The sequence below is a fragment of the Coffea eugenioides genome, chromosome 11, assembly GCF_003713205.1.
Source record: "Coffea eugenioides isolate CCC68of chromosome 11, Ceug_1.0, whole genome shotgun sequence".
In the NCBI taxonomy this organism is placed as follows: domain Eukaryota; kingdom Viridiplantae; phylum Streptophyta; class Magnoliopsida; order Gentianales; family Rubiaceae; genus Coffea; species Coffea eugenioides.
This window is the reverse complement of record NC_040045.1, coordinates 52,992,616-53,008,212: the sequence shown is the minus strand read 5'-3', so window position 1 is coordinate 53,008,212 and position 15,597 is coordinate 52,992,616. Positions and strand designations below refer to the sequence as shown.

At 36.0% G+C, this 15,597-nt stretch overlaps 1 protein-coding gene across 1 annotated transcript; it reads right to left on the bottom strand.

Annotated features, from left to right (window-relative positions):
* Window positions 1–6,664: 6,664 nt before the first annotated feature.
* On the bottom strand, window positions 6,665–9,996 carry LOC113751300. The gene is made up of 5 exons (XM_027295255.1): window positions 9,405–9,996; window positions 9,151–9,309; window positions 8,198–8,705; window positions 7,922–8,116; window positions 6,665–7,540 (listed from the first exon to the last, which is right to left on the bottom strand). The coding sequence occupies exons 1-5, from the start codon at window positions 9,558–9,560 to the stop codon at window positions 6,759–6,761; spliced, it is 1,800 nt and encodes a 599-aa protein (XP_027151056.1). The 5' UTR covers window positions 9,561–9,996; the 3' UTR covers window positions 6,665–6,758.
* Window positions 9,997–15,597: the final 5,601 nt, after the last annotated feature.

The window sequence follows — 15,597 nt, the reverse complement described above, 5'->3', positions numbered from 1 at the left end:
GGAAGATAAAAAGGTGTATTGGAAATTGTAATGATGATGTAAGCAAATATATTTGGAGAAATAATCAGCTGTCCAAACAAATCTATATTAAATAATTGGAACATATGGAATATAATAATTTGTTGGGTCCCACTTATTATCTATGGTCTCCCTGTATATTGCCTCCTCTTCTCTCCCACTTCTAAGTATTCACTCGAACCCTCACAAATAAAATGTGTGGAAAGAATTGTAAACAAATAACAGACAGAAAAATTGTATTTGTATATTTTTTTATTTAATCTTGTCTACTCTCTCTTATATTTAATTTCTTTTGCTAATTAAACTTATGTTTTCAAAAATGTAACACTTGAACAACCAGTTTCACAAGAAATAAATGAAGAAAACAATAATATAATCCAATCCAACAACATAAATAAAGTACATATAACAATAAACTTTAATTTATTCATAACGTAGTTTAAAAAGGAAATTGCTCGTCGTGCTGATATGGCATCAGAGCCTTGTATTTTTTAAAAATAAATTTAAACCATGTCATCGTGCTGGTTTTTTTTTTTTTGAAAAAAATTTTCTGGTGCCGCCATGCTTGCCAAGACTGGCAGCGATTTTTGCCTGCCAAGCTAACTTTAGGAAGAAACTCCTGTTCGAGGCTCTACTGCGCGACTTTTTTTTTCTGCAATATTTTAAGTAATTAGCCGCAAAATATGGGTTCATGTCCATTCTTATCCATATTAACTTTGGTACTTAATTGTCGTGACTAGAAGTGGCAAAATAGATTCATATCCACTAATCCATCCATATAAACCAACCTTAAATGGATTTGGATGATCCATATAAATTCAATGGTTTTAAATAGATAACCATTTAAATCCAATTATGTTGGTGGATTTAAATGGATTATCCATCTTATCCATATACATCCATTTAACTTAAAAAATAGAAAACACATTTATAAAAATGTGAGATAAAATCTTGTGGGACCATCTATTCTTTTTTCATAACTTCCTCATATGTCAAATTAATTTTGTGGGACCACCTATTCTTTCTTTCATAACTTCCTCACATGTCAAATTGCCAATAACATTAATTGCATTTTATTTGTTTCCAATTCCTAAACTTCTTCCATCCTTTTCAAAATTATATTTTAGTCTCTACTCTTGTTTTTTTTTAATTAAACTCTTATGTAGTAATGATTGCAAACATTTATATTCTTAAGTAAAGAAAAAGCGAGAATGCATCATGCAGTGTCAAAATAATTTTTATTTTTTTAATTCTTTTATTTATAAAAAGAATTTTTCTAACAAGTGTCCCCGCTGTGACAGCCCCACCTCCCCCTAAGGCGAACCAAAGGGGTCAGCGGACCGCCTGCCCAGCTCTCGCCGGGACTCAGTCGTTCACTTCAATCCTTAAACAAAACCAGAATAAACCCACAAGAATAAATATAACGACGGTCCAAAACTTAAAGCAAAACTTATGTACATTACTATCTCAAAAGGGAGTACAAACATCGAATATACAAATGTTCTCAATTCACCATACATCCAACCCGTGCCGAGCACTAGGGCGAGAACCATTACAAAACCAAAGAAACCAGTCTAGGCTAAATTCTATCGAGCTCTCGTCCTTGCTCGCCGTCCCCTGTTAAGGAAAACAATACTAAAAGAATGAGCTAAAAGTCCAGTGAGGTTCCGAACACATAGGCAACAAGAAGTTCAATGCATTCATTACATATAACCAATAATTCAAGATACAAATACAAAATAAAGCGATAAACACATTCATTAAAAGGATACGGGCTCACAAGGAGCCATATATTCGTTCGTTCGTTCGTTCTTCTGTCATTCCCCTTATTCCTCCGATCAATTAAATAAAATGCATTTTTGGTAAATAAAACCCTCGTTCGTTCTTTCGTTTCGTTCACCCCCTCCTGGAAATTGGTCAGGCTTCACCAACCTACAAGATAATACTCGAGTATACCAAATTCACAAGGGCCACCATATCGCCCGACCAAGTCCGCTTCTGACTCGAGTCGATCGGTAACGAAGAGTAGGGCCCAATTCAGCCAAAAGGCTTACATCATGCGCAACTAAGGTAGCAATCATTAAATCATTGAAAATTTCACATTTCATTTAGGTCGAGTGCGGTAAAGTACACGCTCGCCTAGAAAACTCGTTTTGGAAATCCTTAAAAGCACTTAACACATTATCAAACAAGAACACAAGTCATGAAGTCAAGAAAAATATAGCAAACAAGGAACACTCACCTATTTACGCAAAACAACGTGCAAATATCCTTCCGGATATTACCTCAGTCACCGAGAAAACCTAAGAGTAAATGAGAAAGAATATTACAGTCTATCTAGCACAAACAATTAGGTGAAATCGAAGAATCCCACCAATTGATGAATAAAACGTATAGAAATGACTTTAAAGTGAAACGAGGACATTTGGACCCGTGGACAAAAATAACTAGGGTTTCATAGTCGAAACGTAAAACCCAACTCAAAAGGGTTATAAAATTTTTCAATGGAAACACTTGAACCAAAGACAAGTCGGAATCCAACTAGATAGGCTAAGAAATACTACTTCTTCAATTTTCACTAAAAAAGACGCGATTTATGTTTAAAATGCTCAATTGCACGACTCTTACTTCAAACTTATTCAGGATTGATTTGATTCACCTGTCATTCAATATAGAGAAAAATGCAGTTTTGGTACCCAAACTTTGACGCACGAGTAGTTTTAGTCCCCAAATTTTGGACCAAAACAAATTTGGTACCCAAATTTTTAAATTTTGAGCACATTAAATACCCTGAACGATTTTTTCCCAAATTGCTACCGGAAAAAGCCACGTGTCTGGCCACAATTGTATGAACAATGCCCAAAAAAATTTCAAGTGCCATTCTAATACTAACTATTAAATTTAAGGACTAATAGCATAATAAAGTAAAAATCCAAGGACTAAAATAAAAGAAGAAGAAAACGATGGTGCACTAGAACATGTAGATTCTTCACGTGCAGTGCACATCGTTTTCACTACTACTTTTTTGTTAATGGAACAGATACTGAAGAGGAGAAAGCAGAGCTCGTTCATTAAAGACTTTCTCTAGCTAAAGATGAAGACTTTTACCAGTATTAGTAATATTTTCTTTTGCATTTACTGCTGTTTCTTTACTTCTTTCTTCACCACAGCTTCCTCCTCCTTCTCCACCACCACCACCACCACCACTATGGCCACCGTATCCTCCATCAGCCATTGTTCCCTGTTAGCCATTCTCTTCCACCAGCTCCTCCACCAACCACCCTACCTCAACCTCTTTTCCCCTCCCCACAGTCTCAACCTCAGCTCCAACCAAGGTACGCTTTCTCCTCACTTTCACCTCCCACTAATTCTCAGTCCGAAAACAACCCATTTTTCCCTTCTATTTGGTCTCCTCCGCCAGCTTCTTCGCCGCCCTCCCTCCGTTGTCAACTTTTCCTGCCAATATCTCATCTCTCATCCTTCCCCATTCTTCCTCTTCCTCTAATAACAGGCCCATTTCTCACAAACTGATAGCTGTCATTGTCTCGGTATCCCTTGTCTCCACCGTCTTCATCGCCAGCATTGCCGCCTTTATCCTCCTCCACCACCACCGACGCCTCCGCTACTACTACCAACACCAACGGGCTTTCTCCAAGACAGACAGTGTTCACCTTTTCTCACCCAACGCCACTCCTTTCGACAGCACCACCACAAAAAACCCACTTCCGGGAACACCTCTGCCGCCACAGCTGCCCCACCACACTCCTTCCACTAACAGCTCAGAATTTCTCTATCTGGGAGCTCTAGTAAGCTCCAGAGATGTAAAAAAATGAGGCATCTAATGTTCCTCAGAGCTCAGAAGATCACCATAATACTGTCCCTTCAGCTTTAGTTTTAACTTCACTTCAGTATCAACGGCTAGGCTCGTCGGAGCTCCAACCGTTGCCGCCGTTGCCACGTCAATAGCAGCAGCACCACCATTTCCACCAAGACTACAGAAATGGTGCTGCAAACAACATGGGTTTCGACGAGGATGATGAATTCTTCTCCAAAGAAGGTCCACTGGGGAAAAGTATAGTCCTGTCCACAGCGGATCAAGTGAAAATCTCCCTAGCCCAAGTTCAAATTCACTTCTGTTCCATTTTGGAGCAATTTCTGCAGCAAGTTCAACTCCAGTAGAACCACCTCTGACAATCAAAACGGAACAAATTCTAAAGTAGAAGTGAAAACGATGTGCACTGCACGTGAAGAATCTACATGTTTCAGTGCGCTATCGTTTTCTTCTTCTTTTATTTTAGTCCTTGTATTTTTACTTTATTATGCTATTAGTCCTTAAATTTAATAGTTAGCATTAGAATAGCACTTGAAATTTTTTTGGGCATTGTTCATACAATTGTGGCCGGACACGTGGCTTTTTCTGGTAGCAATTTGGGAAAAAATCGTTCAGGGTATTTAATGTGCTCAAAATTTAAAAATTTGGGTACCAAATTTGTTTTGGTCCAAAATTTGGGGACTAAAACTGCTCGTGCATCAAAGTTTGGGTACCAAAACTGCATTTTTCTCTAATTTCAAAGTATATTAAGGTGACTTTTATCTTTTTTTTTTTTAATTGTAAATGGTTATATTTATGTTAACATGACTATTATCTTTTTTAAATTGAAAATATTTATATTTATATTGCATAGTTTTTTGTTTCTTGGTACAAGTGACATATTGGAGCATCTTTTTATAATATAAAACTTGGATGATTTGTGATATTATAAGATATTTAATCAAAGATTATTTCTTGTCTTAATTTTCGTTAAGACTATATTGTATATTTATCAAATAGATATACCTTTATAATTAAAATTAATATTTGATGTTTTTAAATGTCATATTTTTAAATAGATGAAAATTATTTTGAATATAACATATTAAGATAATTTTGCTTAGAAAAATGTTGGCTCTCCAAAAAAAAAGAAAAATTCCTGGCTCTGTCACCGGTCCTGCCCAAATATTCAAGTCACCATTATAAATTATTATTGGGTCAGCCATGACATTTAAATTTCTTATTAAACGTTTTATTAATTTTTTAAAATTTCTTATTTATTCTTTTGTTTAGTTGCTCTTATTTTCTTTCATATTGCAGAAATGAAGTCTCAACTTGCATGCTACTATTCGCATTTAAAGTGATGATTGCGATCTTTGATGTATTCAATTTTAAATTATACCTTCTTTTCGCCTAAAAGCTTCTTCTATGTACTACAAGGTATTATGAATGTATAAGAAGTATGGAGTCAAGTACAAGGTATTATTTGTTAAAGACAAGAATAAATATGTCACATCTTATATTTTTTTGTAACAAATTATTTGTTACAAAAAAAGAAGAAGATTTAATATAAAATTTCTACTCTACTCAATCGCTAAGATTTAATAATATAAAAAAGATGTAATGAGTGTGCGTCGATACGTACCGGAGCAATTTGATTCATCCATATATTTCTTTTTAGCTCAATCGCTTTCTACAAAACTTGAGTATATAATGGTATGGAGATATGCAATTCGAGTACAGATGTGAAAATAATAACGTGAAAGAAAGATGTATTCCAAAAATAATGATTTATTAAACCATATGAAAAAGACATATTTGACTTAAATCCCATCCTTCAAATTATGTTTTGAATTCTCGTCTTCCTGTGAGAGACCAATTTGTTATAACATGAAAATTTTTTACGTAAATGAATTATGGTACCTGTGTTGATCTTAATCTTGATTTCTCAGTATGCATAAAATATGGAGGATTAGATTTAATGGAATGATGGGATGAAAAAAAATGCACGCAATAAAAGGGATAATTTCATAAACCTCCCTTGAGGTTTTTAACAATTTTATTTAGCTCCCTCAAGATTTTAAAAATTACACATACCTTCTTTATCATTTAAATAATAATACTACCCTTAAATATTTTAATGAAATTCCATTGTTTTGTATGCTTATACTTAGAATGAGTTTTAATGTTTTTCACTCTTTTTCCTTCTTATTCCTTTTTTTTTTGTTAATTTTTAGTCAATAAAATTGTAGAACTATTACTATCAACTCTAGTTTCTATTGTAATCAAATGTCGAACTAGTGATTTTTTTTATGAGTTAATTTTACATGCAATCCAATGTTTTTGCTAAATTTTGTTTTCTATTTTTTGGTATTACAATTAACAATAAATAAAAAAATAGCCCAAAATCACTACTAAATTATGATAATCCCACTGCATCGAAAAATTCATAAATTCTAAATGAATTATTTTAATATTTTTTTCCATCTTATAAATCTAAACCTGTCATAATTGTAAAATTATTATTATTTTAATTATTTATCAAATAGTTAGTATAAACATAAAAAATTTGACACTTTTTCCTTAAAATTATACTAGATACTCTTATAATTATATTGAGAAGTAAATTAAAACTCATTACACAAAAACATTTTTAGATATTCATTTAAAAATTTGACCAAGTCAATATTGTTTTAAGATTTTGGTACTAAAACTATCAAATCAACGGAGATAGGTATAATTTTTCAAATCTTAGGGGAATTCGGTGAAATTGTCAGAAACCTTAGGGGAGATTTATGAAATTATCCCCGCAATAAAAACTAAGACAAAAATTCAGGACTTAAATAGATGTTCTATAAGAATCCATTATGCGCCATTGGTAAAATGCTGAAATTCAATATAAGTACCAACACGAGAATGAACACAAAATCTAGAATCCCCAAATTAAGGTTTTTGCCTTCTGAAATGCAGCTTTAGCAGCATGTTCTTCTGCTTCTCTTTGCTTGCGCATTTTCCTAGCATCCTCTAACTGCTTACATGTCATTTCAAAGGACCGTTCAATTATTTCCTTATCCTCTGATATCCCCAATATGCGAGCCTTCAAAGCTGTGCTCTCAGCCATGCAACAAGATAATCCAGCCTCAGTTTGGAACAGCTTATCCTTAAGATGAGAAATTTCTTTAGCAAAGTATTCAGCACGTTGCTCTGAGACAGATAAGGCAGCTACATCCCTTGCATAAGCATCATCGATTTCATCTAATTTCAACTTCTCATGACTATAACGATCAGCTAGCATCCTACAAGAATGGTCACTTATTACAGATTGGTTGATTTTGGCCAACAATGATGCACACCGGATGTATTCCTTGACTTGCTCACCATATTTCTTATGCTCAATTTGTAACTGGTCCAAAGCATCAAAAGTAGCGTCCGCCTCCCTGACCATGAATTCATGGTCTTGAATGTCCAATGACCTGAGAAGAGTAAGAAGATCACTTTGGAGTTGCTCCGCAGCCTTAACAAATGCTTCTGATACCAACTTCCTCATGATACTGTTTTCTTCAGTGCCCAAGAGTTGAGCCCCTTCACTCAGACTTAGGAATGATTGCCTGCTAGCACCCAAAGGACTTGCAACTGGGGCAACTGATACATCATCACTAAGTAAATTCACATTCGGTGGGACGAAAATCGGATCAAAAGAAGGAAAAGCACCTGCAAGAAAGAAGGGACAAACAAAATGAATATCAACAAATTCTAATCACAAGAGGCTTATTCCTCAACTATAATAAGATGCCTAAGCAGAATGCTAGAACCGAACTCTAAGCAAGCTATAATCTTGGGAGATGCAGTGCGTTTTTCTAGTCCTACCCCAAAGATAAACCAAGCCTCACTATAAAACAGCTCCTTATTTTTTATTTTTCCCTTTTGTTTGCTTGTCTCAGGAAATATGTGGTTTTTGGTGGACCAAAAAGCACCTGTGCATGTTTCATCATTCCTCCACTGTTCAAATTGAGAAGGAAAAGAAACCACGTAAAAGCTTAAAAGATAAAGCTGAGAAACAACAGATAAACAGGATAACTTTCTCAAACTTACAGCAGAAGAATGGCTCAGCTGACTGTTCTTTCAAGCTTTTAGAAGGAGGAAAAGCAAGCCTGCCCCACCAGCCCTTGATTTCAAGACACAAGTTTTGACGGATTGCAGTTACTATCCAACTAGTTTCTTGCAATCCCTCCAAGTTAATTGGCAACACAGAAGATTGGTGGCGGGAAAATAGGAAGCTTTTAGAGGCTACAAGAACCAACAAAGAATGATCTGAGTAAAGGGACCAAATAGAAGTGAACTATATCGAAAAACGAAGCAAAAATAAACCTGTCAAAGTATTCTCAAAAAAAATCGGCCTCCCAAAGTCTGTCTTTTTCTGATGTACTGCCATCTCAATTGTCGGAGATGAATCTTGGCCATCTTTTTCAGTCAAATAACTCCCTGAGCTAGCTAGTGGTGTTCTCTGGCATGTAGATGAAGAGCCAGAAGGGCAACCATTGCTTTTAGAGTCTCCATGTCTTAGCCTCTTGCAATGCTTCCTTAAAGGGTCATCATCCGATCCCTTTGATTCCTCCAGTATTATTTTATCCCTCTTTAAGGGACTAGAGGTTGGTCGACGAGATCTAGAACACTGAGAAGTATGTACAAGTGACTCAATTTCTTGCTCCAAGTTAGTTGGTTCATTTTCCTCAACCAGGTCATTCTTTGCTGAGATGACATCGCTGCAATTGGTCAAGGTTGATTGTGGTAAAATGGTACTTTTATTTACCTGGAAGCCAGTTGCAGCATTTGAATGAGCATCTAACCACATGAAAAAATTGCAAGCACCTTGTCCCTGCCAGGCAACCAAATCGGAATTAATAGAACAGAAGCACTTCACATAGTTACTCCTCCTAAGTGTGGATCCAATCTAAACAAACTGCAGTTCAAGTTTAGCATAATAAAGCAGTTTCTACATGTTATTAGAATTTCATTTTGGCAGAAATTGTATAATTTTTATAATCTTGGATTTGAGCGAGATGAAAACACCAACAACAGAGTGTTTCTTGCTCACTATGCCAAATGCGCCTAAATTACAAAAGAAAATTGAATCTTTTCATTACCGTTTCAGGAAACTCATGCAAAGAAGTAAGCCAAAACCTAATAGCAGCTTTGAAACTGGGTACTCTAGCAGCATAGTTTAAGTTAATTAGTGACTAGAGGAAGAGCGTGGAGCGCTTTCTGCTTTCTGTGGTTATTCAAGAGGAAAAAGTTTTGGAATAAGAAGTTGGGAGAGGTACCTTCTTAATGGGACAGACGAAGCATTCGCGACCAGCGTTGGGTCCAGTAGTAGTCTTGATATCTAACCGACAAATTCCAGCACCGCAACCACATTGAGGAATGTTGAAGATGAGCTGGTCAGGCCGCACTTGGTCAAGCCACCTGAAAAACCCACACCCCTGCGACCGCATCCCGTCATGATAACATGAAAGTAGGAAGCCCAAAAAAGGGGGGAAAAAAAATCAATAACCCAAAGGTGAAGTGAAATACTAACGCGGTTGGCGGCGGGGCAACGATAATAGGAGCGACCGGGATTCGCCTGTGACTTAGAGGTAAGAAGGAGGCAGACACCGGCACCACACACACAGAGGACGGAACCTGACGACGACGTCATCCTCCTCGATGTGGTAGGATGATCCTCATCTACCATAGCTTTTTCCAGAGTTGCTTAAGCTAGCTCAATTGGGAGGGGTGTGGGTAGCAGGATCTGTTATTAATTATCACGCCAAAAAAAGGCACAATCAACACCTTCGTCCCTGCAATTCAACCCGAAACACTCACTTCGGCCGGCCACCCGACCTTTCTCTTACACACAAAACTCAGTAGTAGTAGCGCCACCTGCTACTCAGTAGAATAGAATAGCAGCCTATTGTACTAAAACTAGTACTACAACTACTAATCTAGTCGTATTCACTATATCTGTACAGATATACGTACATGAATTACAAGGACATGTACAGGTGGTAGTCGTCGACACCGCTACCTGAGACTGAGAGAGACCATTTTCAAACTGTAGAAATCCCACAAACACCAGCTACTGTACAAATCCTACTTTCCTTTTCTTCCTCTCTCTCTCTCTCTCTCTCTCTCTCCATTTAGCCCAATTATTCGAACAGTGCGCAACCCCCGCGCAAATCACAGACCACCCACCACATAACACTCATCATTCAACCTTTACTGTTACCGTTGACCGTCAAACACAAAACTGAGGAACAAAAAAAAAACAATTAATTGCAAAATGCCCCCGCAACTATAACTAACTTTTGCCTTGCTCACTGCACTATGAATTTTAGCAATTTTGCCACCTTAATCGATCAAATTTTTGGCACCTTACTCTGATTAATTTGAAAAAAAAAAAACAATGTAAGAAAAGCTGCAATGACATTTTTTTCCCCTTAATAGGAGCTTATTTACGAAATTTAAGTGCAAAATCAATGTAAGAAAGTCAGGTTCGACCTGATGTTTGAATCGTTCGACCAGGTGAACTGGCCATGGGATGGGATTGGGTTGCTAATTAAACCCGTTAAACAACAAACCCATTAATCAATCAAGAACTCAACAGATCAATCGAAAAAAAAAATTTACCAATTGACCCGTTGATTTAACCACCAAAATAAAAATCTTATTATTTTTATAATTTAAAATATATAATTATATTATATAACTATCGTGCAACCTACGGTTGAACTGCTCAACCCCTGCAATTGAATTGGCAACCCAATGACTCTTTGGGTTGAGTTTTGGACCGGATTTAATAACTATGCTGTGGATACATGCATAAGATTCAAGTTCGAATTGTCACAAGATCTTAATAAAATTTGAACCACAAAACCGATTAGGTTTCCAGTTTAATTTGGTTGAACCGTCGGGTCATTAGTCAATTAACAAGTTTTGTGTTTAAATGATCCAGTTAGAGACCTAGTTCGATCTAATGACCAATTAGACCGTTGAATTGGGCAGGGTTTCATAATTATACCTCCATGGCACAATATATATACATATATATATATATAGTCGTGTAGATATAGGTATATCCGTTGCGTTGGACACTTTTAGAATTAAAATTTTGCCTTTTGTGTTAGTGCGGGTATAAATATTTCACACAAATTTCAATTGCATGCCTTTCATAATGGAGTGGGAGAAAAAGAAAGAAAAGGTACGATACATCAATTTCTCGCAACCATCCTTCCCCTACAAAACAAAAAAGAAAAATCTAAACATTTATTTGTTGATGTTGACTGCAAGTAGGTATTGTTTGAATTGCTAGTTTTTTATGAAAAGAATTCAAAATATTCTTTTAACACATTTCTCAATTTGTTTTAGTTCACATATATTACATTGGAATAGTATATTTGAAAAAAAAAAAGTACTTCCAAACATTGCAACCGAAGACTTTCAGCCCGCGAGATAAGGAAATGGGTATATTGGCAAACACATGGTATAGCCTACTACTGCATGAGTTTTCTCTCAATTTTCCCTAATTCTGGCTTTTATAGCTATATTTAAATAGGGACTGATAAAATTGGAGGAAGGATTGGTAGATGGCACGGTTTCAAGTGATTTCTTCATTGTTGTGCTTTATACAATTTAGTGTATATATTGAAGAGAAAAATGCAGTTTTGGTACCCAAACTTTGATGCACGAGCAGTTTTAGTCTCCAAATTTTGGATGAAAACAAATTTGGTACCCGAATTTTCAAATTTTGAGCACATTAAATACCCTGAACGATTTTTTCCCAAATTGCTACCAGAAAAAGCCACGTGTCTGGCCACAACTGTATGAAAAAAGCGCAAAAAAATTTCAAGTGCTATTCTAATGCTAACTATTAAATTTAAGGACTAATAGGATAATAAAGTAAAAATCCAAGGACTAAAATAAAAGAAGAAGAAAACGATAGCGCACTGAAACACGTAGAGTCTTCACTTGCAGTGCACATCGTTTTCACTTCTACTTTAGAATTTGTTCCGTTTTGATTGTCAGAGGTGGTTCTACTGGAGTTGAACTTGCTGCAGAAATTGCTCCAAAATGGAACAGAAGTGAATTTGAACTTGGGCTAGGGAGATTTTCACTTGATCCGCTGTGGACAGGACTATACTTTTCCCCAGTGGACCTTCTTTGGGAGAAGAATTCATCATCCTCGTCGGAACCCATGTTGTTTGCAGCACCATTTCTGTAGTCTTGGTGGAAATGGTGGTGCTGCTGCTATTGACGTGGCAGCGGTGGCAACGGTTGGAGCTCCGGCGAGCCTAGCCGTTGATACTGAAGTGAAGCTAAAACTAAAGCTGAAGGGACAGTATTATGGTGATCTTCTGAGCTCTGAGGAACATTAGATGCCTCATTTTTTTACATCTCTGGAGCTTACTAGAGCTCCCAGGTAGAGAAATTCTGAGCTGTTAGTGGAAGGAGTGTGGTGGGGCAGCTGTGGCGGCAGAGGTGTTCCCGGAAGTGGGTTTTTTGTGGTGGTGCTGTCGAAAGGAGTGGCGTTGGGTGAGAAAAGGTGAAGACTGTCTGTCTTGGAGAAAGCCCGTTGGTGTTGGTAGTAGTAGCGGAGGCGTCGGTGGTGGTGGAGAAGGATAAAGGCGGCAATGCTGGCGATGAAGACGGTGGAGACAAGGGATACCGAGACAATGACAGCTATCAGTTTGTGAGAAATGGGCCTGTTATTAGAGGAAGAGGAAGAATGGGGAAGGATGAGAGATGAGATATTGGCAGGAAAAGTTGACAACGGAGGGAGGGCGGCGAAGAAGCTGGCGGAGGAGACCAAATAGAAGGGAAAAATGGGTTATTTTCGGACTGAGAATTAGTGGGAGGTGAAAGTGAGGAGAAAGCGTACCTTGGTTGGAGCTGAGGTTGAGACTGTGGGGAGGGGAAAGGAGGTTGAGGTAGGGTGGTTGGTGGAGGAGCTGGTGGAAGAGAATGGCTAACAGGGAACAATGGCTGATGGAGGATACGGTGGCCATAGTGGTGGCTAGTGGTGGTGGTGGTGGTGGTGGTGGAGAAGGAGGAGGAAGCTGTGGTGAAGAAAGAAGTAAAGAAACAGCAGTAAATGCAAAAGAAAATATTACTAATACTGGTAAAAGTCTTCTTCATCTTTAGCTAGAGAAAGTCTTTAATGAACGAGCTCTGCTTTCTCCTCTTCAGTATCTGTTCCATTAACAAAAAAGTAGTAGTGAAAACGATGTGCACTGCACGTGAAGAATCTACATGTTCTAGTGCACCATCGTTTTCTTCTTCTTTTATTTTAGTCCTTGGATTTTTACTTTATTATGCTATTAGTCCTTAAATTTAATAGTTAGTATTAGAATGGCACTTGAAATTTTTTTGGGGCATTGTTCATACAATTGTGGCCGACACGTGGCTTTTTCCGGTAGCAATTTGGGAAAAAATCGTTCAGGATATTTAATGTGCTCAAAATTTAAAAATTTGGGTACCAAATTTGTTTTGGTCCAAAATTTGGGGACTAAAACTACTCGTGCGTCAAAGTTTGGGTACCAAAACTGCATTTTTCTCTATATTAAATGACAGGTGAATCAAATCAATCCTGAATAAGTTTGAAGTAAGAGTCGTGCAATTGAGCATTTTAAACATAAATCGCGTCTTTTTTAGTGAAAATTGAAGAAGCTTTTTATATTATTGAAAAAATAATTTGTTTGGATTGTAAGTTATTTGAGATATTTTTACTGTAGCACTTTTTGTGATGTGATGTATATGAGATAAAAAGGTAATTGGGAAGATAAAAAGGTGTATTGGAAATTGTAATGATCGTGTAAGCAAATATATTTGGGAAAATAATCAGCTGTCCAAACAAACATCAAAAAGAGGAATTTGGTTCGCCCTATCAAAAATATATAGCACTCAAATATGTACTCTTCAAGTCTTCACCCTCTTCCCCTCACAAATTTAATTGAATAAAAAAAAAAAGAGGAGAAAGAGAGCCATAGCACTCTTTTTGCCATAGGCCTCTGTCTTTTAAATGTTAATTTTCAAGAAAAATGTTGTGAATCGCACCCCTCGTAACTTTTTTTTTTCTAATGAAATTCCATCATATAAAAATATGATATTTTTGAAAGGAAAATTATTATCCATTCACAAGATTCAAAGAATTAAATGTAGTACCACTAACAAATAATTTTTTTTTTTAAAAAAAACCATTTTTTGGCAATTGCTTCAATAATATTGTGCTACTGTCGGCTAGTTTAATCAACTTGTATTAAAGAGAACGAAGAATACTTTGAATTAGAGAAATAAGTGATTGAATATTTTATTCTAGAGGCCAGGATGGGAAATTTTCTCATGAAGAAAATTAATCAGTTCGTCATGAGTTTTTACATACGGGAAGGAGGAGGAAGAGAAAAAATAGCAAGGCGTACAGGCAACTGCCCTCGCGTCTGACCCACCCACACCACTTCCTTTATTTAACTGATACCGCCACCCAATTCCACTCCCATCCATGCCGCCACTGTCGATGCCGTCTATCCCACTCAGGCACTCACCCATTTATGTGTATGTATACATATACATATATATATATATATTTATTTATTTATTTTATATATTTATATATTTATATGTATGCATGTATATATATATATATATATATATTTGTATGTATGTATAATTACTGCAAACAGATATTAGGCGATCAATATTCATGGCACCGTCGGTAGAGGAAATTCGCCATGTCCAGCGGGCTCATGGTCCAGCAACCATGCATATTGGCCACTGGCAGTTTGGCACCACCACTTTTTCTAACTGTATGTATCAGGCAGATTACCCTATTAGAATTTTGTACAGAATTCTAAGTGAAAATTTAAACACTTGAGCTCCCGTGCTTTTCTACTAGAATAATGATACTCATTGAAACGTATTTTTTTAATCACCCACTTTCACACATGTACGCAATATATGCTCTCTCCCGGTATTCAAAACACTTTTTGCCGAGTTTGAAATTGGTTCTTTTGAAATAAATTTTGTGCTTCAAAAAATAAAGACAAAATTTTGTATAAAAAATTGTAAGTGAAATTTTTAAGCATTTAATTTGCAGCAAAAATGTAAGTGAAAGTTTTAAGCATTTAATTTACTGAACGTTTCTACTAAATTAATAATAAGTGTGTTTGAATAGGAGATTTTTTGAAATAATTACTGTAAAACTTTTTATGAAATAATGTATGTAAAATAAAAAAATGATTGAAAAGATAAAAGGTTAGATTGAAAATTGTGTTTGTGTTGTAAGCAACGTAATAATTGATATTATTTTGCAATCCAAACATATTCAGTACTAGTATCATTCACAATTATTTTCACATATATATATATATATATATATATACATGTAGTATTTCTCTCTCTCTCTTAAACACATATATTTTCACATGAATAGATATACTCTTACACATGCAAAGCACATGTAACATTGGCAATACACACTATTGAACCATAATAACTTGTATATTACACATATCAAAACATACATCTTTCTTTCTCAAACACACCCATTTGCCTGCATACTTTCTCTCTCATATATACATAAAACACATGTTTCATATTAGGATTTAGTTTCTCAATATTGAAAATAAATATTTCAAAAATTAATTTAAGATGGAACAAATGTCACTAAACTATGGTCTTGTATACTAATTGTGTAGCTGAAAATGTGACAGGACTAACAAAAGACATGTATGATTTGG